The sequence below is a fragment of the Sturnus vulgaris genome, chromosome 8 (genome assembly GCF_052056855.1).
Source record: "Sturnus vulgaris isolate bStuVul1 chromosome 8, bStuVul1.hap1, whole genome shotgun sequence".
Classification (NCBI taxonomy): Eukaryota; Metazoa; Chordata; class Aves; order Passeriformes; family Sturnidae; genus Sturnus; species Sturnus vulgaris.
Window position 1 is genome coordinate 25,024,971 of NC_142250.1, and position 21,231 is coordinate 25,046,201.

Below are 21,231 nucleotides of genomic sequence, written 5' to 3' on the forward strand. Positions count from 1 at the left end.
AGCTCTGAACTCCTTGCAGGAGGAATGCTGACTGTCTTGGCTCATGTCTCTGAAAAGATGCTTGCTCTGCCAGGCTTGTTAGAAAGAGATTTGGCAGTAATTTACAGCATCAGCTGCTGGCTTAAACTTGGAAGTGCAGAAGGCGCAGCAGCTGATATTTTGCTTCTTTCCCTGTACATCTGTCCACACTGTAGTGGAGATGCCAGTTAGTGTGAAATTCGCTGTATGGATCTCAAACCCATCCTTGTTCGTTGATTTAACGTTGCAATGTGGTTTAACGTGCTCTCTGTTATATATTCAGTCTCTGTAAAGGATAGGATGATGTCATTTCCAAATCTATGGTTATTTACTAATTTTGTGGTTTATTTATTTTATTTATTTTGGGTTTTTTTTTTCAATGGTTCTTGGTTTGCAAACCAGGAATGAAGTTAGACTATTAGTATTGTTAGCTCCCACTTTTCTTTTCCAGCTGGCATCACTGGGTCCTGTCACGTAATTTTTGACTATTTCTTTATGGGGCAGAACCTTGTTGATTTTTGTCCTTCTAGATCTGGTTAGCAATGCTTTGTGCCTGTGTGGACCTGGAGAGTTGTTTCTCTGAGGTATGATCAGCTCTGTGTGATCAGTTTAGGAAGCTCTACACAGATATTTCACCCCTATCCTGCTAACATTATGCAGTACCTGTAGTATCTTCACAACCACTTGTTTTACTGTTGGAAGTGGTTGTTGTATGTGTTGGCTTTTGCTCTGGGTAGGCTGATAGACACGCTTGGTGCTGATTCATATCATAGAGCATCCATGGAGGAAAGACGAAAACCAGCTAATTCCTGTTTTTCAAGAGGGAAAGTTGAAGCAAGGAAAGACAAATTTCTCTTTCAAGGTTTTATAGGAAATGTATGAAGCAGCATGACCCGATTTATTTTTGTTAGTCCCTCTGTACAGATGTACTCATGAGTAAAATCACTTCCAAGTAAAGCAAGCAATGTTCAGAAGCAAAAGGCAATTTTGGAGTTGCTGTTTGCCGCCTGGGAGCAAGACCTTGATGCTGCTTTGTCTCACATTTTAGCGGTGCTGCTCCTCTCTGGTCTGTGGATCCTCTTTTCTGGGAGAGTGCCTTCTTGCTACTTCTCTGACAGCTGGAGAACCGACATCCCCGACCTTGAGAACAAATTCCTGAAGCCCAGAGGGGAATTTCAAGCTGTTTTTCTTAGACCTAGTGTGAGATCTTGCCCACCCAGTGCTCCTCACAGCATATACTCTGGGGATGTTCACCTCTTATTTTTTATCATCTCTTTTGTAGGCTGTCTTGTTTGCATGAATGAGACTCTTGGAGGGTGGAAGGGAATCCCTGCCAACCTTTTAAAGGGGCTCTAAGTGTCTAAGCTATTGAGGGCTCTGCTGAGTGTTGATTAGGACTAAGCCCTGAAGAGCTGTTAATGTACATTCCTGTGTGATAGGCAGCAGATAGTGTGCTCTGAGCAATATTTTTAACCTGTAGGAGATAGGGATGCCTTAAAGGAGTTAAGCTTTTCTGCTGCTTTTGCTGACACTAGGTGCTAAATTCCCCGCTGACAAGAATAGCCTGCAATCCTGGGCATTATCAACAAACAAACAAATAGGGCACTCTGCGCTTTGAAGTCTTGAAGCAAAACATTGGGGGTTGGTTACAGACAACTGGGGGGCTTGAGTCCTGTGGGCCAGGAATGATGGCAAGGTGGAGAAAATGAGGACCACTAGCAGAGGCCCCAGCAAGAATTTTGGGACCTTTATTAGGGTCCAGAAACAAAGGGATGAACTGGTGGAAGGAGATGTGCATGTTTGCACTGTTGTGGGAAGGAAGAAATTCTCTCATTGTCTGTGAGCAAGGCAGCCAGTTTGAAAACAACCTGGGGTACACTTGAAAAACTTGGTCTAAAGTGGGGGGGTCTTATAAAAGAAAGTTATTTTACAGGCTGGTGAAAGATTAACTTTATAGTTAATATTAATGGAAATTTTTCAGGAGTGCTACTAAGTCTTCCCACACTGTTCAAGAGAATAGATTTGAACAAATCCTAGTTGTCATTTATTTAACTACATAAGATGAAGAGTTTCTGTTGAGTGTTGCCCTTAGACAGCAAGTGGTGATGGGGGTGCTCTCTCAGTTATGAGTGGGGTGGAAGATCATACTTATAAGCTGAATATTTGTGTGACTTCAAGAGCTTGTTTCTACCAGCAATTGAAGGCTCTGCTCCCCCAGAATAAGTAATTGGAATTCAGGGCGAGGGTTTCTGGGAAGATAAGCATGGCAGTTTGTGCAGCTCATCCAGCACAACATTAGCAGCATGCATCCTACCTTCTGCAGTTTTGGGTGATGTGGCATAACGTGCATCTTTCTCTTTAGGTTTGGTCCCTGTCCGCGGGCAGAGTTGGTCAGTGTCTACATACAGTGCAGACAGAGGATCGAGTGTGGTCCATTGCTATCAGCCCACTATTAAGGTAACAGATCTCTTTATTCCCAGTTTTCAGCAGGGAGAAGTAAAAGAGTTGGATAGGCTGTGTGTCCACAAATCTTTCTGAGGCACTAATGTGGCAGTTCAGGGACTTGATTTATGTGGAGGCTGATCAGGTGCTTGTGCCTGCAGCAGGAGCTCAGGGAAGAGCATGTGGTCTTTATTTCCTATACCAACAGAGTGATCCCCTCCTAAAGAGGCCGTGAAGGTGGCCCTCGGTTCCTCTTAGTGCCTCAGGTGGGACCTGTTTGTTCTTTCTTCATGATGGAATGCTGATTAGAAACAGTGATCTGGATCCTCTTGAGATTTTCTGTGCTGAAAAGATGCCAACTTGTATTCTCATTCTCTGGCAGAAGAGATGCTGAGCAAAAAGGTCCCTGCTTGAGAGCTGCATGCAGTAGTTAAAACTCTGGTTTTTTTGAACATGTTGAACTGGCAAAGATGAAGTGCAGTTCAGGGATGTGGTTTTCCAGCCTCTGTTGCCTGTAGCTCTGTGCTTCTAGTGAAGGCATAATGCTACAAGTACAGCTTCAGCATGGGAGGCAAGGGCAATACATACACCAGTGTCTTCCAGGGTGTTTTTTGAAGTGCTCTTGTTCTTGAAGTGAAAATCTGTGTAACTCTCACTGTTAAAATCTTACACCTACCGGCAGTGATCCTGTTCCCTGTCAAACTGGTCTACATGCAAGAGAGATTCTTCCTCAGCATACCTCAAGGAAGAGGGGAGGTGCTGTTGCTGCTCATGTGATGTCTGCAAGTACTGAATTTTAGGCTTGTGCAAAAACAAAATACTGTCCACAACTGCTGTCCTTGTTAGATTTCCAAGCTTGTCTTGCAGGCAACAGAAATTTAGCAGTACTGAGCTAATGGCTTTATCAGGGAAATGACACTCCAGGCTTGCTATGATTTTGCTGTTGCCTTGTTCCTTTGCTCTGAATATTTGAGCCAATTAGTGTTTTTGAAGAAGTGCCACTGCAAGATGTGAGGTAGAAGCCCTTTCCTGTCTTGTGTGCTGCAAGGGTCCCTTTTCTGGTGGACAGGCTGTGGCTCAGGCACCGTGGCTGGTTAGAGACCAGCGGCATTCTGCTTCCTACTCCTAAGTGATGACCTACTGCCGTGGCCTCTTGTCAGGACAGTGTTCCTCTCCCTGGTGTGCACGCTTGTGCACACTCTCTGTCACAATATTTACCCTCAGTCTCCCCACCTCCCCTTTCCTCCCTGCAGGGTGATAAATTGGAGATGGTGGAACAGCTACCCCATGGATAAGTGGGCTTAAATCGTGCAGTCTCTTTTTTTTTTTATGAGACTGTGGACTGTACCAGCCTCTCCCACTAGCCCACCCTACTGCACCCCCCCCTTACCCCTCCATATTTTAGGGAGGGGGGTGTGGAGAATTAGAGCCAATTAGCCACGTCATTAATTCTTCAATTTGACGGCTGATATAGCAGGGCCTGAAACACACTGCTGACCTCGTATAATGGGAACCCTGCTCCTTAACATATTGACGATGGGAGAAGTTAATTAAAATTCCACAGAGAGAAGGTGTCGGCTAACCTATAAACCTGTCGCTTCTTAGAACAAATCGCAGCCATCCTAGAAGAGAGAGAGGATCAGAGCAGGAGGGCATGTGGTGGGGGTGGGCCAGGGCAAGGGGCAGGGGAGATGAATTTTTCACTAATAGGTTTTATTACTTGCTGTCTAATGAGGGCGAGTATCAAAAAGATAATATCTGGTTTCTAGGAAAGTCTGCTTTGGGGAGCTCTGTGGTTTCTGTTTTATTTGCAAGAGCCCATATTTCACCCATATACATTCCCTATGTGTTTTTGTGTCTAAAGCTTTTCCTCCCTCGCAGTCCCCATCCTTCTAGCCAGGGCTTGGATACATTTGTTCCCCAGTGAGGCTGAACATGGCCTATAACCTCCACTTCCTCCTAAACATTTAATGTGACCTTCTGATTCTCCCTTCTCAGCTGTTCTGATGTAAACTGAGATTTCCTTCAAAAGGACAGGTAGTTCTACTGGTGCAGAACTGCTGGAGAAACAGGCTCCAACCACCTAAGTATTTTGGCTCATTGCTACTAAGAAATGGCAGCTGTGTCTGCTATGAGAGCTCAGAGCAGTTGTGTGCAGTGGGCTAGGACCGAGGAAGGCTCCTCCAACTCTAGCCATCAAAATTGCTTTGGAGAGTCTATCGTTTCCTGAAGTCTGCAAGGACCAAGACTCTCTAGAGTAGTCAGGGTGGTATTCTTACTGAACTTCAGCTGTTAATGGGCTGAAAGTTTTCATCTTTTCAGTGATATCTTCCTCTGTGTGAAGCTTCTTACGAAGTATCCCATATGCTTCTGATCCACAGCTGGGTTTTCTGCTGTAGTCCTGCACTGCTGGACTGCTACTCTAGAGGACAGTGCCTGTACACTCAAGCTAAATCTTAGAGACTTGTGCTCTTAGAGTACAGCTCCTCTGGCTTCAGGCATTTTTTCTTAGGTATTCTGCTTTGATTTGTCTATAATTCTCTGTGTCTCTGTGTCACTACAGAGATCATCCTGTAGATATGTGGAGCTGGGGGAGGAGGCTTCCTTGTTCTTTGTGTGGTGGTGCTTTTCTGAATGTTTTTAGGGTCTGCAAACAGAATGATTCCTGTAAGGAAGGTAAAGTAGAAGAAAAGGTATTAAAAGGCTACCAAGAATATTTGATCATCTCTTCACACTGTGCAGGGGAAAACTGTGCTTATTCCTTTACACATCTTTTTCAGCCATGGAAGTGTCTTGACATCCATATGTGCTGTTGCAGCTTCATTGCTTTGGGCATCCCTAACAGTGCCCTGCAGGGTAATGGGGATGAGAGGGCATTGTGTTCATTCTGGGTTTTCAGCAAGTCTTCAAAGTTATGCTGTGGTTTGATAGCAGGTCACACATTGCATGTCACATTAGTGACTAGAGAAGACTCTGAGTGTGTTCTTAAAGTAGGATTCTTAAAATAAGGGTACCTCAGCTTCCTTCAACCACTGGTTTAATTGATCTTCAAAGCTGTCCTCCTTGGGTTAGTAAAACGCTGTACTTACTCAGCTGCATACCCTAAACTACATTTCTTAGCTGCTCATAATCCTCATCCCTCTGCCCCGAGTTCATTTGGCTTTTGAACTCTGCTTCATGCAGATGTTAAACTTCCATTTACTGGTGCTTACTGCAGTGACTTATGTGTGCTCAGGGACCAGGGCAAGCCTAAGTGCAGTGGACCAATTCAAATGTGCGAAGGCAAACTCGGGAGTTTCTGGTAGAGCACTGGCACCTTCATGCTTTGTTGTTCCCCGAGGTGCCAGTAGCTAGGGAAGAGAAAGGGAGCAGTGTACAATGTAAACTGGAGGGGAAAGAAAGAAGTGGACCTTCATGTTATTCATTATTAATTATCAATTATCAATTGTTAATTATTAATTACTAATATTGGATCCAGATTTTTTTTGGTGTTGAATTTTAAAAAGTACTCAGATCTAGGCTGACTTCTCCTGCCAGGTCTGGCCACTGGCATTTGCTATTTTAATTGTAAAATATTTTAATGAGATGCTGTACTCAAAGTGTGTCAGATTTTAAAGCAAAGAGAAGATGGAGGCACACAAATGGTTTCCAATGTGCAGCTGTAGATGAACACCAGGATGCCAGGTTTCAGGTGTAGATAGAGAGCTAGGAAACCCCTGGTACATTTTGGGGCAATCATAAAGTGCCCTACTGTGACAGAAACATGCTTTGGGTGTGGAAGGCCAAGAGACAGTCTTTTCCTTTCTGACTGTGTCATTAGTCTGCTGCAGTAGATAACCACTCCTCATGGATGTTGCCTTGGTGAGGTGCAGGTTAAGTCCAGAGAGAAGGAAAGTTTGTACTGAAGACTATCTGTCTACACTGGATGCTTATTTAAAGGAAAATGAATACTTACATGAGCAGCTGAATTAAAAAAGCTGGGCTGGCTCTCCTGTTTATGCAGTGTTGTAGTTGAGACCCAACTCCTCTATTTGAACATGCTCATTTTAACCTAATTGCCTCTCCCATGGATTATTATGAAGAAGTAATATCTGAGGAGATCTCTGCTTCTATGGACAACTTCAGGCGAACTGTAAAATGTGCCCCAAACTCGTTGGGGAAAGGAAGGAAGAGAAAGGTTACTGACAGGCAACTTTACTGAATGGGCCTCTCTTCCATTGGGAGTGATCAAAATGATTAATTTTGAGGGCTTTCTTTTAATGATTATCTAGGAACTTCTTGTGAAAGTAAAACAATCTGATCTTGCAGATTGCCTTAGAGCAAAACAACCAACTTGAACCAGAGCAACTTTGCAGTGGTTTTAACTGTGCAGTTGAAGCCCTAATGTGTAGAAGTTAAAATGTTGGATAATGTTCCCCTGCCCTCATTTCTTACTCTGATTTTATCAGCAGATTTCCCCTACTGCATATCAAGATGAGCTGTTGGCCATAGTGTGCTCTGCTTTGACCTAGCTTTGTGCAGTTAACCTCTCTGAGTCTGCTAGGACTTGGGAGAAGTAACTGAGTTTTGTTTGGGTTTGTGCATTGCCAGCAAAACAGCCGGCAGCAATAGCTCTGCTGTCCTTGGGGATCATTGTAGAGCCTGGTTGGTTTGAATAATTGAGAGGGGACTCTGACCTGCAGCTGTTTCTTAAGCAGGGCAGGAAGAACCTGCTTAAGTGTGAGATCCCAGAGTGGACGTGCAGAGTTAGTGGTGGCATTAACTGCCATCTTTTACTGACCCCAGAGGGTGATCTGGATGTGGCTTTCTAGGTATATGCAATAGTCATAACTGACTTGGTGCTCTTTCACCCTAAAGCTGAAGAGCAGGAAATGAGTATCAGTTTCTCCCCTCTGGAGCTAAAATGACACCTGTGTCTTATCCATTTGCCCTGACTGTTCCCTTGATGTCGGGAGGAAAACTTTGTTTTACCTTCTTTAATTGTGTGATAATGACTCTATTTGGTCTTCTACATGAGGGTGAACACATGAACATGCATGTCCATTTTCCCTCTCCTCTAGAAACAAACACATAGGCAAACATTTCTATAGATCAAGAAACTGCAGCTTACCTTTCTTCACTTCAGTTTCTTTCTTTTGTCCTCTAAAGCTCACGTGATTGATTACTTCCTCTCTTTTTGTCACTTTTGGCCAATACTCTAATGTATATATTTTCTATGACTGTGTGAATTGGCTCACTAGTGGTTGCAGGCAGGTGAGCAGGTTTTGGGAGGCAGTAGCTGACTGAGTTGGAATGCAGACATCTGTTTCTAATCGTGTTGAGCTGTGTTGCATATTGAATTTTTTTTTCCTCCCCGTGCAGTTTTTTATCATTTTTCCCCTTGCTTGAGGGGAAACTCTGTCTCAGAAAGCTTGGAGGAAGCATCTTTCTTGTGCTGCGTGATTTGCACAGGAGAATCCATGACTGTTTAATCGATGTGACAGAAGAAACTTAGTTGAGGGGGCTGGCAGCCTTATGGTTTGAGGTTTCCATTTCAAGTTTGTGATTGTTTTCTCTTTGCTTTTTAAGTTCGCAGGGGGAGAAGGTAACTTCACCAGACCTTGGCTGCTGTTTACCTTTGCTCAGTTGTGCAGTGTGCCTTTGTTTTTACACCTTTGATCAGTGTCCTGCCAACAGATAATTTAGCAATTGCATCCTAGGGTGGAAGTGTGGAGTTAATGTTAAAATTAGGGTTTTTTTCCTTTCCTTACTTCTGTGGCTGATGGAGCAGAGAAGAGGAGAGGGGAGGTGAAGGGGGCCATAAATTCTAGACCTGGTGATTCTGTTCCTTGTAGAGAAATGAAAGCCTCTGATGTCTCTTCAGCACTTTCATTAACATTTAAATTAAGGGTTTGTTTTTCAGGCGGCTTCAGTCGAAGCCCTTTCATAGTCTGACACATGGAGGCCGTTCTCTCTCTCCTTTTCTCTCTCTCTTTTTCCAGCTTGCATATCAGTGTACAATAATAATCACTGTTTTATTTTTTTTTTCTGATCTCTCAGGAGGGCAGCGACCTGACAAGCTGTACCAGAGGTTCAAAGAGAAACAGAAATGGAGTGCAAAGGTAGATGAGCAGGAGGATGCCAGGTTTCACTCCTACAATTAGAGTGGTGTCTGTTCCCTCCCCGCCTTTCAAATGACTGCTTTTTGGGGCGGGAAGGGACACAGAGGGATGGACCTTTCTTGCACGGTGAGAGCCCCAGCTGCAGATGCCTCTAACCAGGCTCTGCTTCCACTCTTACTCCTCCCAGATGAGGCCCGGACCTGTCACTCAGAGGATGCAAGCTCGTGCTCTGAGGTGGGAAGTGAAGCTGTAGTGTCCTAAGATAGCAGCCTGGGCCTTCTAAAGGAGTGTTGATTCACTCTGAGGACAGCAGGAGACCGGTCCTCAGCCTGCCATTGGCATTTGAAAGGAGGGTGATAGTGGAGGATATTGCCCTGAAGTAAAGGCAATATCTGTCTTTTGTGCTGCAGGGCTTAAGTAATGTCTGCTCTGAGCATTGCAGTTTACGGTGTCTGAAGTGTCAGTTTGGATCTTGGCTTACAACGACCTAAACCAGACTATGCCTTGCCATAGCTAAGCAGTTTTTGGTATAAGACAGTTCATTCAACATCAAGAAGAAAAAGCTGTTTTCCACCTGTTTCAACAGTTGTGTAAAAGCCAAGGAATAAAGGGACAGTTTTAGGAATGTCAATGACTTGCAGTGGAGAAGCAATGTAGTAGGATTTGTGTAAAGACATGAGTCTTTGTCTCAGAGCTCTTTTGGAATCTTCCACTTCTCATCTCTTACCCAGCTGGTCACCACTGGTAGGCTGTTACCTTCTGCAGGCTTTCTGACAGGAACTGGGGGGCTCCAGTAGCACTGCATTGGTATTTTTTACCTAAAAGACAGAGGAAAATGAGCCAACACATGAGCAATGTTTAGCATTGAGAAACTTGCAGCTTGGTTGCTGTGACTGTTCCACTTTCTACGACTTCACTATACTACCACCCCAAATTTGTTTTCCTTTCACTAAGACATTCATCCAGGTGGGCTTTGAAAAATGCCAGCGGGATGAGAGCATCAAGCTGGCATGGGATCAGGAAGGGTATTCCCTGTATGACAATAGATAATGGTACATAAAGAAGAGTGCAAAAAATTTCTGTTTCTTCAAGACTGATCATAAGTGTGACAGTGGTGGCCATGACTTAACACCATGTGGCTCTTCTGGAGGACCTAATTCAAATGCAGAAGCATCCTGTATATGCTGAATGATGTTCCTGTTACAGAGTTTGGATTTTTTTCTTTTCTTTTTGTGTGAACTATCACAGACTGTAGTCTGTCATTTCTTGTGTCACTTGTCAGGTTGAAGTATTTTGTCTGACTGTTCATCTGAGTCTGACATCTGAGTGAAGCAGAACAGCCTTTCAGAGGCAGTTGATCTTGTCCATATTCCGAGTGCTCTGGAGCTGTCTGGAGAGATGCGCTTCTCTGATCCCATCTGACCCATGCTCTAATTGTTTTGTGTCCATCACATTGTTCTGGCAGTGCACATGGCTCCTACCTCCTCTCTGTGAGATACTTCTGTGTAGTTCTAAAAACTGCCACTATCAACATCATCTTGGTTCTTCATCCTGTATCATGCAAAGGGGGAGTCAGAATGTCTGCTCTGCACTAATGGCATCTATCCACTCTTCCAGGTGCTTCAGCTTTTGGAGACTCAGACATTCATTCACATCCACTGAGTTTTTCTTCTTCAGGGCTCACTTTTGGAAGGTGCTGACCATGTTTCGTGAAACCCACAGCCTGTGCAAACCGAAGATATCAGCAATAAGAAAGAGGATGCTTAGTATTTGTCACACAGTGTCCTCAATTGTGGCTTCTGGGCCATCTCCAGTGTTGCTCAGTCTGTAACTTTTCAGTGAGAAATGCTTTTACTTTAAGCTCTCCTGAGGCTGCATGCCAGCACAGAGCTCTGCTTGGCTTGCCCTAGTGGTAGTTGGAGCAAGTGTGCTGCAGCACTAGCTGGGGTAACTCCTACTAATTCTCTGTGGAAGCTCCACTGTATTTATGGGTGGAGAGGACAGGGGGATGCTTGCTCTCCCACCTTCCCCTATGTTGTCTCAAAAGTCTTTGGTGCATCTTTGATTAGGTGTAGGTCAAAAGAATTTCCACATCGTGACCTTAATAACTGGGGTTGATTGGCAGGCAGTCTGCGGAGAGGGAGCAGCCTGTCCCTTTCATCTCCCTTGGTGCCGTGCTGGGACAATAGGCCAGCATATTTTCCTTGTTGTTCCTCATTTGAAAAGGGTCTGGTATCTCTACTAGGTACCTGTGACATGGGGGTCTTGATTGGGGTCTCATAAAGGGCCCTGTCACTGTGTCCAAAGGCCAGGAATACAAAGGCGGTCAGTGGGTGGGGGTCTCAGCTGACCACTGAAGAAGGGAGGGGAGGGTCCTGGAAGCAGTGGAGGGAGAAGCAACCCCTGATGGGAGACCTTAAAGGGGGGAGGGGGGGAGGAGGCGGCCCATTTTTGTCCCAAACTCATCAAGCACATCTGCAGAATTGTCCCAGCCGCTGCCTCCCAGTTTCAAAAGAAAATGATCGTTTGATAAACCGTCCTGATTCACCACTTTCTCACAAGGGAGGGAGACCCACCTTTGACCTCTATGATTTCACATTGGGCCCAACTCCCCCCCATCCAATTGCTGGAGAAACTTTGAAATGCATCCCTTGTGCTCCCTTTCCTTCTCCCTCTTTCCCTTTACTCTCTCTTCCCCCTGCATTTTTTTTTAGTCCCCCTCCTCCTCTTCCCACCACCCCCACCTTCCCCACTCTCCTGCTTTGTAAAAAAGCAGGCGTACTGCTTTGGAGTTTAGGCAAGTAATTAGTAAAATCTTTTCTGCAGCACAATAAAACCACAGCCCTTGGCCTGCATATTCCCACAATTTACATACTCGCGGGCATTCGAGAAAACAAGTGGTATTCCCAGTGCATCGTTGCCTATGAAAATCGTTTGGAAGGCAGGGAGGGGAGGGTGCTGAGACCCACTCGCTCCTGCGAGCTATAGGAATGTGCATGAATATATTAAAATGTTTTCACACAATGCTTGTATTTTCCAACGGGAAGAGGCATCTTCTGGATGAAAGGCGGCTGGCCCAGACACAGGCCTCTTCCAAACGCTCTTTCCCACTCAGGGTTTGTTTGCATGGACCAGATAGAGAGGGGGCCTGGAAGGGGAGGAAGGGGCAAGGCTGCTATCTATGAAGAGTAAATCTTTGTGTGCCTCTTACCCACTCCCCATTTGTGGTCCCAGAAAGTCAAATTATGAGGGAATTGTGTCTGCGGAGGGAGGCAGGAAGGGAGATCATGAGGACTTTCTGCAAAAGCTTTTGGAGGCATTGCAAATGTAGAGAGGAAATAGCTTGTAATGGAGCATATAGTGCTGTGACCAATGGGATTCAGTGGCTGCAGCAGGAAATGACTGAGAGGGAGCTGACTATCTTGAGCAGTATTAGCAAAGTGCCTATTAATAACAGAAAACACTCTTGCAGCACTTTTCCAGCTTCGTCTTACTGTCAAGAACACGCTACTCAATGCTCAGTCTGGGCAGCGTGTCCAGCTGTTCCTCTACTTTTTCCAAGAGGGTGATTGTTCCAGGCTATGCCATCAGTGGGAACCCAGCAGTTTCCACTCCTTTTCAATCAGGGCCCACTTAGCTGCCTTTCCTCCAAAGAGGTTCATTGGGCACTTTCAACTTATAGGACGTTGACAACAGGTGTGTGGTGAAACTTGTATCTAGAGAGTGTAGATCTATGATTTCCTTTCTAACACACAAGAACTGATGGAGAAAATTGAAGTGAAGGGAGAGAGAGGCTGAACACAAGTAGTGAAGGGTTGGCTTCGGAGCAGGATTTGTATGTAGGTAAGACTATGGGTTTAACTCCAGGGATACTGTTTTATATGAGAATACTGAGGCAGGCTGCAGAGGCTTTGCTTGGAGGTAGGATGGTGGCTGCATTTTTAAATTATTTTTTGTTCAGTAATAGTCTTTCAGTGACTAAAAAAGCCCTTTGAAATTTCTGTGGGAAGTGGTGTGGCACCAGAAAGGTCATCTGGATGCCTTTTCCCTGTGTGGTGTATACAGAGCTCTTCTGAGTGGATAACCTGTCCAGATGGGTTCTGCCCTGAGGATTTACATGTCTGTAACCACAACTATGCCAGCACAAATTTATGGATGCCATGAAGAGCTATTCCAAAGTCCATGCTACCCAGCTGAAGTCTCTGCTCTCCTGAAGGAATTTTCAGAACACAGGCTCCCAGAACAAGGCATAAGTAATTTAGAGAGGAGTGGGAAAGCTTTCTTGAGAATTTTTCCTCAGCTGAGCCAACTCTTCCTGTCCTTTCTGACCAGACTCTCCCTGTGACAGATGAGAGAAAATGTATTCCCCAAGATCTACATGGAGCTAAACAATTTAACATTTCAAAACTTTTTGCAAAAGAGTATTCTTGTATGGCAGCTGTTCCTAAAATGGATCTGCAGAAGAAGCAAAGCTCTGTAATGGTCTTGCTCCTGGCTGGCCTGCACTGGTTATACTGGTGTTGGTCATGGTGCAAAGGTCTCTAACCTTTTGTTGGAAACAACCAACAACCCAACTTGCAAGAGGGCTTACTTCTTATTTTTAATTATTGTCTTCCCAATTCCCTGCTCCTCCCCTTCATCTTTCTGCATTTCTTAAAGAGGCAGTGGAGGGAAAAAAGCTTTGGTTTTTGTTTGGGAAGGGGGTTAGGAAGGGCGACTTGGCCCCTGCAACCTCTCATAGGGGTGTCTTGTCAGGGCGCGGCATGGAGGGCACAAACAGATCATAACCTTTAAATGAAAATGTGATGGAGGGGAGAGATGAAAGCAGTGAAACAAATTAGATACATCTAGAGGGGGTGCTCAACTGGAGAAAATTAGCATTTCTTCCTAATTGGAGTGCAGGGCATTCCATTACAGGGTTTCATTACAAGGAGGGAAGCACTGGGCCTCTTTGGGGGATTCCCCCCTGCCCTCCGTTTTTCTAGAAGTAAAAAATATATTTGGGAGAGAACTGTGAAAGTACTAAATTTGTCAGAGTGAAGGTTTCAGACTGCTACAGGAGGAAGAATTATAGTAAAGCACTAGTTCTTTATTTATTAAGACAAGAAAGTGATGATTGTGTACACATGAAGGCAGTTGCTTTAGTTTTCCTGAAGGAAACTAAAAAGTGTACAGGAGGCTGCAGGTGATGGTAACTTTCTGATTCAAGTACTTGCTGAATCAAATTTCTAGACCATCCAAAATGCGCTGGTTTGTTTGAAGCAAAGGGATATGTTTTTGGTTATGGTCAATGGAGTCAATTCAAATCTGTTTTATACTGTGTATCAAGTCCATGCTGCACAAAACACTTATTTAATGTGTTTTTGCCTGATTCTATCTCTAACTAGAGCTGTTGTATCCAACAGAACTTTGCTTCTATCCCTGGGAAGACAATGGCCAACTTCCAGCACAGAATGTCTGGTGGCTGCTTTGGGGCTTGTGCACAGTTTGTGCGAACTTGAGGAACAGGCAGACATGGATGTGCTTTATATGTACATTTGTATGTGTGAATGGGGTCAAGGAGTAACTTAGAGGGATTCAAGGGACAAGGTTTTGCATTTCCTGGTTAGAAGTAGAGGGGGGACAGTTTCTTTTTCCCAAGCATGGACTAGATTATTTATCATTCAGTGCTCTCAGGAAAGGCTGGGGGGAAGAGGAGAAGGGGGAGGAAGTACAAGAGAAAAGCGCCCTTTCTTCAGGTGTGTGGTATGCAATGTATTGTTGCTCTTCCAATCTACATTAGCAAACTTTTCTGTTCCAGCTCAGGAGAGGGAATACATGAGCATATCAATATGGATTGTAGGAAGCTGTTAAGGGAAGGGTTATGTCTGTAGGGAAGGTGTTTCCTGGCAGAGGGGGAGATGTTTGCAGCAGCACTGCCTTCATCCTGGGCAGGCTCTGTCATCCATGTGCTCAGGATGAGGTTACAGATGGTACGAATTTACAGAAGTCATAAATGTAAATCTCTGACTTATCACTTGCTGCTGAGTTTTGGTGTTTTGACACAGACCGTGCCACTGTCCACAGAAATATCTTCAGGCTTAGAGAAAATACTGATGAAAATGAAAGCATGGCTCAGAGATGGGCTTCTCCTGTATTAGGTCTAGAATGATGATGTTTCCCATCACAACATTCTCCTTGTCACTTCAGTCCTCACAGCAGATGATTGGCTGACTGTTCAAAATAAGTCAAGAGGGGAACAGGAGCAGAGAAGCTGAAATTTGGAGAGGAGCAAGTGAGTAACAGAAGATAGTCATCCTTGAAGGGAAACCAGTTTCTCTGAAGAATGGGAATTTCTCCTCAATGTGTGCATCTGGCTTGAATGCTAATATACTTTCAAAGGGAGAGTGCCAGAGTGCCTCTTGTCTGTAGCTAAGCTTCAGTTTCCTTGGTTTGGTAGCATCCTGAATCTCTGTTGTGAGTTGAATCAGACACTGGAAACGTGGACAGAATTGTGTGGCTCTGACTCTCTCCTTGGCTCCATTGCCTCTGGTTCCTTTTCAGAGCAATGTGAGACTGTTACAGACTGGAAGGCAGAGTGGAAAGTCTTTCTGTGCAGTGTTGCCTATATTGTGTTCTGTGGTTCATTGTCTAGATTTGTCAGGTCTTCTCTACCTTTCCTCCTGCATGAAGCTGCATGAAACACAACCACTGCAACCGCATTCTTGTTCTTAAGAGGTGTTGTGGGTTCATGATGTTCAATTCACCATCCCTGCATGTAGGATGTACTCTTACTGTTTTGTAGGCATCCTGACACTTAGCAGGTGCAGGGCTAATTTGGGACCAGGTATTAAAGCGAGCTTTTAATGTGCATTGCCCTGTCTAATTAGTAAATTCTTGTTGTCTCTCCTCTGAGATTGAAGCACATATTCCTTTAAGTCTAACCATCCATCAAAGAGGACTTGAATGAGGCCCTGCTATGGTTGGTAGACACAGGCAGCTAATGACAAGAGAGAGCCCATTTCCTTTGAGAAGAGAGACCTGTACCAAGGTGATTTATAGTTCCAAAGATTTATTAGTGTGGGGGCTGAAGAGAGTCTTGCAAGCTGGAACCCAACAGCTTAGGCTTTTTTCAGGGGAAAAAGAAATCTGTGTTTGTACCTCTTCCCCACTCCTGAAAGAAGTGAACTCATCAGAAGCAGCAATTGCCAACTAAGCTGGGGCAAGTAGCAACTGCTATTATTGCTGTGCTTGGTCTCTTCCTTCTGGTGCAGCTGTGTTGAGCTTCACACCTGTGCTTTGTTCAGTGACCTGCTTTGGCTGTTCAGGCTGATTTAATGAGGGATGAGGATGGAGCAGGAGTGTCTGATTGAAGAGTTTCTCTCTTGCATCTGATTTTCTGTTTTGGCCTAGAGCATGTTTTTGTTTTCTGTATACTTCCCTTGGATTTTCTGCTCTTTGACAGTGGAAAAGCAAGGGAGTCTGCTCCAGGTATTAGAAAAGCAGTAATGTTTCTCTAATATTTGTTTTCTGATGGTCTCAGAGCAGTCTGGGAACATGGAAGTGCAGACCACGTCAGGTAAGTTTGGAGCTTGACAAAGCAAGGACTTCATGCTCCTGGTATATGGTGGAAAATACAAGGTACTTTAGTAGTATTGTGTGCAGGTGAGAAGTGCTGTTGGCACTGTGCAATATCTGAGTCCTCTGCTTCCCAGACTGGTTTGTGAGACCCTCAAGATCCTGATATCTGTGCTGGCTCTTCAGCTCTCTCAGTAGAGCTGGTGATATTATTCCCTGCTAATTTTGGGAGTGACTGAGGCTGGTTGAAGCCTCAAAATATGGAGCAATTAACCTGCCTCAGAAGGGGCAGTGAGCCAACAGGTTTGAAGAGGAGGTACAGCAGAGGAACACTCCTCTGTACCAAAGAAATGGCTACTTTACTAGTTTGTATTGTGGTTTTGTGGTCTTTCCCCATACTTGGTCACAAGTAAAACATGCTGCAGAAGTTAATGATATGCTGATGTTTGGTTGCCTCCGTTAGTCTTGGTAAAACCAGCCTGAAAAAGAAAAGGAGAGTAAAATGATGGCGGGTAAGCTTGAATATGGAACTGTTATTCACCAAATCCTGCAATAGTACCAGAGACATTTGAAATTACTAGGAGATTGTTTTAAAATTAATAAAAGGTAGTATTCCCTTCACACAGTGTGAACTCAGTGCTTCAGAGGTTGTGGAGGTGGATGATGCCAGCAGTTTTGAAAGTGATTTTGTAAATTCATAGATAGCAGGTTCATCATGGGGAACTAGGTGGGGATACACTCTTTAAAATCCTTAATACAGCAATTGTGGATGCAAAGTGAATGACCACAGAAGGTTGCCAAGCTTAGATGATCTTCCTGAACAGCCTCTGCCAATACCACTGGAGACAAAATGGTGAGTTCTATGAGCCATGGCTTGACAAAAGTGGGCATTTCTCTTCTTCTGGCAATGGTGGGTCAGTCCAGCATCTGGTGTTCAGCAGTGATCAGTAGTAAATGTCTATGGAAAAGGTAAGAAACAAGAGTGAAAAGATCCTTTCCTGCCTATTCCTTCCCAGCTTCCAATGGGGAGAGGTTAGGGATTCCGTGGCAAGAGTTTTCATCTGGACCAATGTTTCTTTTATATTTGAAGAAGATAGCTCTGTGAGCAGCTCATCTCTTCTTTCTGGACTTGTTAATGTTCTGGGTTTCATAGCCTCCGTTCAAATTCAGTGTTGTGTTCTGAGGAAGAAACACATTGTTCTGGTTTTAAATCCTTTGCCTGATTGTCTTATGGGGTTATATAGTGAATTATTTCTCCCTCTAGATACCCTTCACTCTGTTTAAAGTGTTAATATTTTTCCCAAGCCACCCCAACTCTAGTATCAATGGCCTAGTGTGAAGCAGCAGCAAGCCACAACTTGCAGGTACTTGCTGGCCAGTTGATTTTTGGAATGGAGTTCATATAGAGTAGAGTTCAGGCGTTCAAGCTCATCACTTCCTCCCAGTGCAGCCTCTGACTGGAGTCCACAGAACTGCAGCCCAACATGAATTGATGTCTGTGTAATTGGTTCTTGTGTATTCACGTGATAAAAGATGAGTGACAGTTTCAGCTGGGTGGGACACTTGTAACTGGCTATGGAATCAAATACTGATGCTCAAGTAATGTGCTCATTTTAGTGTAGGACGTGTCAGTGAGGTTGGTTTTGGCATTACTTTGTGTGGGTGTTTGACTTACCAAGTAGAAATTGTTCTTTTAATAGCTGTGTTTTTGGATGTGACTTCCTAAATTCTCAGAGCACATGGAAATAAGGCAAGCCATGGAAAGGAAAGGAGGAAACTGTGGTTTCACACTTTGACCTGCAAAGCTGCCTATGCATTCCAGACTTCTGTTCCTTGAAGTACTGGAGGACTGACTGCCAGCAGGTTGTCCTGCTTCACCTGGACAGCAGCTTACTGAGTGGCAGGAGGCAGAGTGGTACTTAATATCCCTTTATCAGATGGTTTTTTGTCATCAAAGGACAATGTATGTTAGGGAATCCCCATGTCCATTGCAGACTTGAGGTGTGTGCCTGAAGAGTCTTTTTCTCGGTCCTTTCCAATGCAATCCTTTCCCTCTTATACCATTTTATGTGTAATTTTTCCCAGTATACTGACATTAAGCATCATAATAAATTATTGCTCACCTTCTTGTCTTCTCTTTTTCCTATCTTCTATGCCATCTGTTTTGCCTGGTCACTTTCCTATCTTCATCTGGCTTATCTCAGTTATCAGTGAAATTTAATAATTCTTAGCCTGCCTTGAAGATCAGCCTGATCACAGATGCTGAAGGTGCTGTGAAACGGTGCCTTATTGATGTCAGCATGGTTTGAACTCTGCAAAACTTTTCCAGTGAGTCTTGTGGGAGGTGGGCATTAAACATCTTCGTGCCTTGGATGTGTATTATCTGTTAATGAAACCTTGTATGCCTTTCTCTGCATGCAGGGCTGGGGCTTTCTGGCCTGGCTGGCATGTTTGATTTCTCACTCTGATGCTTGTTCACAACCAAGCATGCCCTGAACTTGCAGATGGGGAGGAGGGGTTTTATTCAGGATCTTGGTTGCTTAGGGCTGAAAAGTTGACATGCTCCTAACACGTAGTATGAAAATCCTGAAACAAATCATGCTGTGTAGAGTGGAGAACTGGGGAGGTGGAAACTGCCCAAAGCTTTAAGGGCAAGTGGATTAAGGTTGTTGCAAGTGTGACTGTGTCAGGACTGGAATGATCAGAACAGGAAAGCTCTAGGAGTCATTTCATGGCTGAGTTAAACGCAGATGAGGCTTTGCTTCCCTCCTCCACAGAGCACCTGTGTCTCCATGCCTCAGTGTCCTGGCCCTTTCTGTGTGTAGCATGTGCTCCGTATACATGCCTTTCCCTTTTCACCTTTTCTGGCCTTTGACTTGTTAAAACCCTCTGAGCATTATTTCCCTCTCCCCTGATGAAGAACTCATTTAGAGTTAATTTGTAAATTGTTTGAATATCACAGGGCAGAGGAGGAAGATCAACCACTCTCTTTTTGCGATTTGGCTTCTTTCCCCTAAAAGCATGAACAAGTACAGCTCCTGCCTCTGTATGATATCGAGAAAGAACTGCTGCCCTATGTGCTAAGATAAGGAAAGTATATGTTTGTTGATAACTCCTCTTCTTCCTCACCATCCTGATCACTTTTTTCAAAATTTTCCTAAATATGAGAGTTTGAGTTTATTATATGTGTGTCTGTATGGCAAAAGGAAAAAGAAGAAAATAATTCGTGGCTTGTGGCACCAGGAAAAGAGATTCCTTCCACCTCTACTTTTAAACTGAAACATTCTTGATTTTTAGTTGTTCTGGCAGACCTGAAAGGATTCTCCCCTCCCCCTGACCTCACTGGCATGCATGGATTGCTGCTTATTGAAAAGTAATTTTCTGTCATAGATTCTAATGGAAAAGTTTATATAAAATGTCATTCTATATATATATACATACATTTTTAAAACAATACTTGTTAACTGAAAACTTTGCCAGTCACATCTGAAAAAATACTGGGATTGGTCTTGGCAGTCTTGAACCTTAAAAAATAGAAAGGCGGTATTTTATAAGTAGAAGAAATTTTCTTCTTTTGCATCGTGATTCTTTAAGCATTTTCTGTACATGAACAAATATTTAGACTTTTGTCCAAAGCAGCGATAGCTGGAATATTTTCTTAAATCAATTCTACATGTCCTCTTGTAGAATGTGGGGTTATAGGAAGAAGCAGCCCTGGACCACATAAGGTTTGTGATAAAGTGTAAGCACAGATGACATTATGTACCTTTTCCCACTGATGCAGGGAATGTTCACTCTGTTTCTCTGCACAGGCTTGAAATTGGCCTGGTCAACATGGGTCTGCTTTTGTTCATTCTTGTGTCTGTTTCTCAGATGCTGGCATAAATTTCACAGCAAGCATACTTTGTCCAGAAGTGTCAAAAGCTGCTTCTAAGGAAAAGTCGTGAGCATTGATGGACCAAAGACATGCAGTATCTGGCTGAATTCATCTCTGTAAGAAGTACTTAAGACAGCTTGGGTGAGGCTGAAATAAATAGGATTGAAATTGAAAAATTATCTTTTCTATGAGAGTCTTTCATAAAATGTGATAGAAATAGATACGGCCTAAAAAGAAACCAGAATCATGGAGTTGAACCATGCAATTTGCTTCTCTGCTTTGCAACCTGCTGCAGCAATGTGTCACAGTTGTATTTTAGGTAGCTCAGAAATTAAAAGTCTATGCCCAGGGGGTTGTGCTGCCTGTGTGCTCCCTTCCTACAGTTGGAGTCCCTGAGGATCTCCTTTCCTTGTTGTCAGGTTTGTTGTAATTGCATCATCTCCTAGGGCTTGCTCAGCATTCCAGTGTACCTGTCCTTTGATAATAGTGGCATCTTTTCACTTCCCTGCTTACCACCCGGTCTTCACTGCAGAATCAAGACCAAGCTTTTAGATTATGGCAATTCTTGCTTTCTAGTAGGATATTGCAATCATAAGAGACACCAGGTGAGTTTTTTAAACTGTGGTTTAACAAAAAACCAACAAACAAAAAAAATGCTCCAGGCCTCACTGCACTGAAGCTGTGATCATTAATCCACCTGAGCAGCAGCTTTAACTTGTCTACAAGACCTGACAAGTCAGGACAAGCATTTCTATCCTGAAGGCAATGGTGATAATTCAGAAAAAGCATAGATGCTAACAAGTCCTGAGAATCAGCAGATGCAGCATGCCACACACAGGATGCCAGTTTCTGGCTTGTGGGACATCTGATATCAGTCTGGTTTAATACAGGAGCAATACACCAGTGGCCAAGTTTTTCAACCCACATGCAGCAGGTTTCCAGGTAGTTTTGCAAAACCAAAGTCTTGTAGCAGAAAGGGAGACAGAACAAGTGAAATCCTACTATGAAAAACAGTTTTGGTTTGCTAATGGGAGCTGCCTCAGCTAAAAGAGAACCTGGAGCCTTTGTTGCTGTCCTTGTGATTATGGTTGTTGCCTGACTTTTGGAGCAGGTGCTGGAGGAATTGACTTACTTTTTGATTACTTTTCTCAGCAATAAGAGCTCTCACTCTGTCCTTGGCACAGTTCTTGCTATCCCATTTATGACCTGCACTGTCCATCTTATTCTCCCTGAGTC

General features: G+C 43.9%; 1 protein-coding gene across 1 annotated transcript in view; it reads left to right on the forward strand.

The window, feature by feature from the left end:
* FBXW4 (F-box and WD repeat domain containing 4) overlaps positions 1 to 21,231 on the forward strand; it is a 59,576-nt gene that overhangs the window by 15,813 nt on the left and 22,532 nt on the right. The window contains exon 5 of the mRNA XM_088169245.1: positions 2,381 to 2,475. Within this exon, the coding sequence (XP_088025371.1) occupies positions 2,381 to 2,475 (95 nt within the window). The remainder of the gene's footprint in view (positions 1 to 2,380; positions 2,476 to 21,231) is intronic.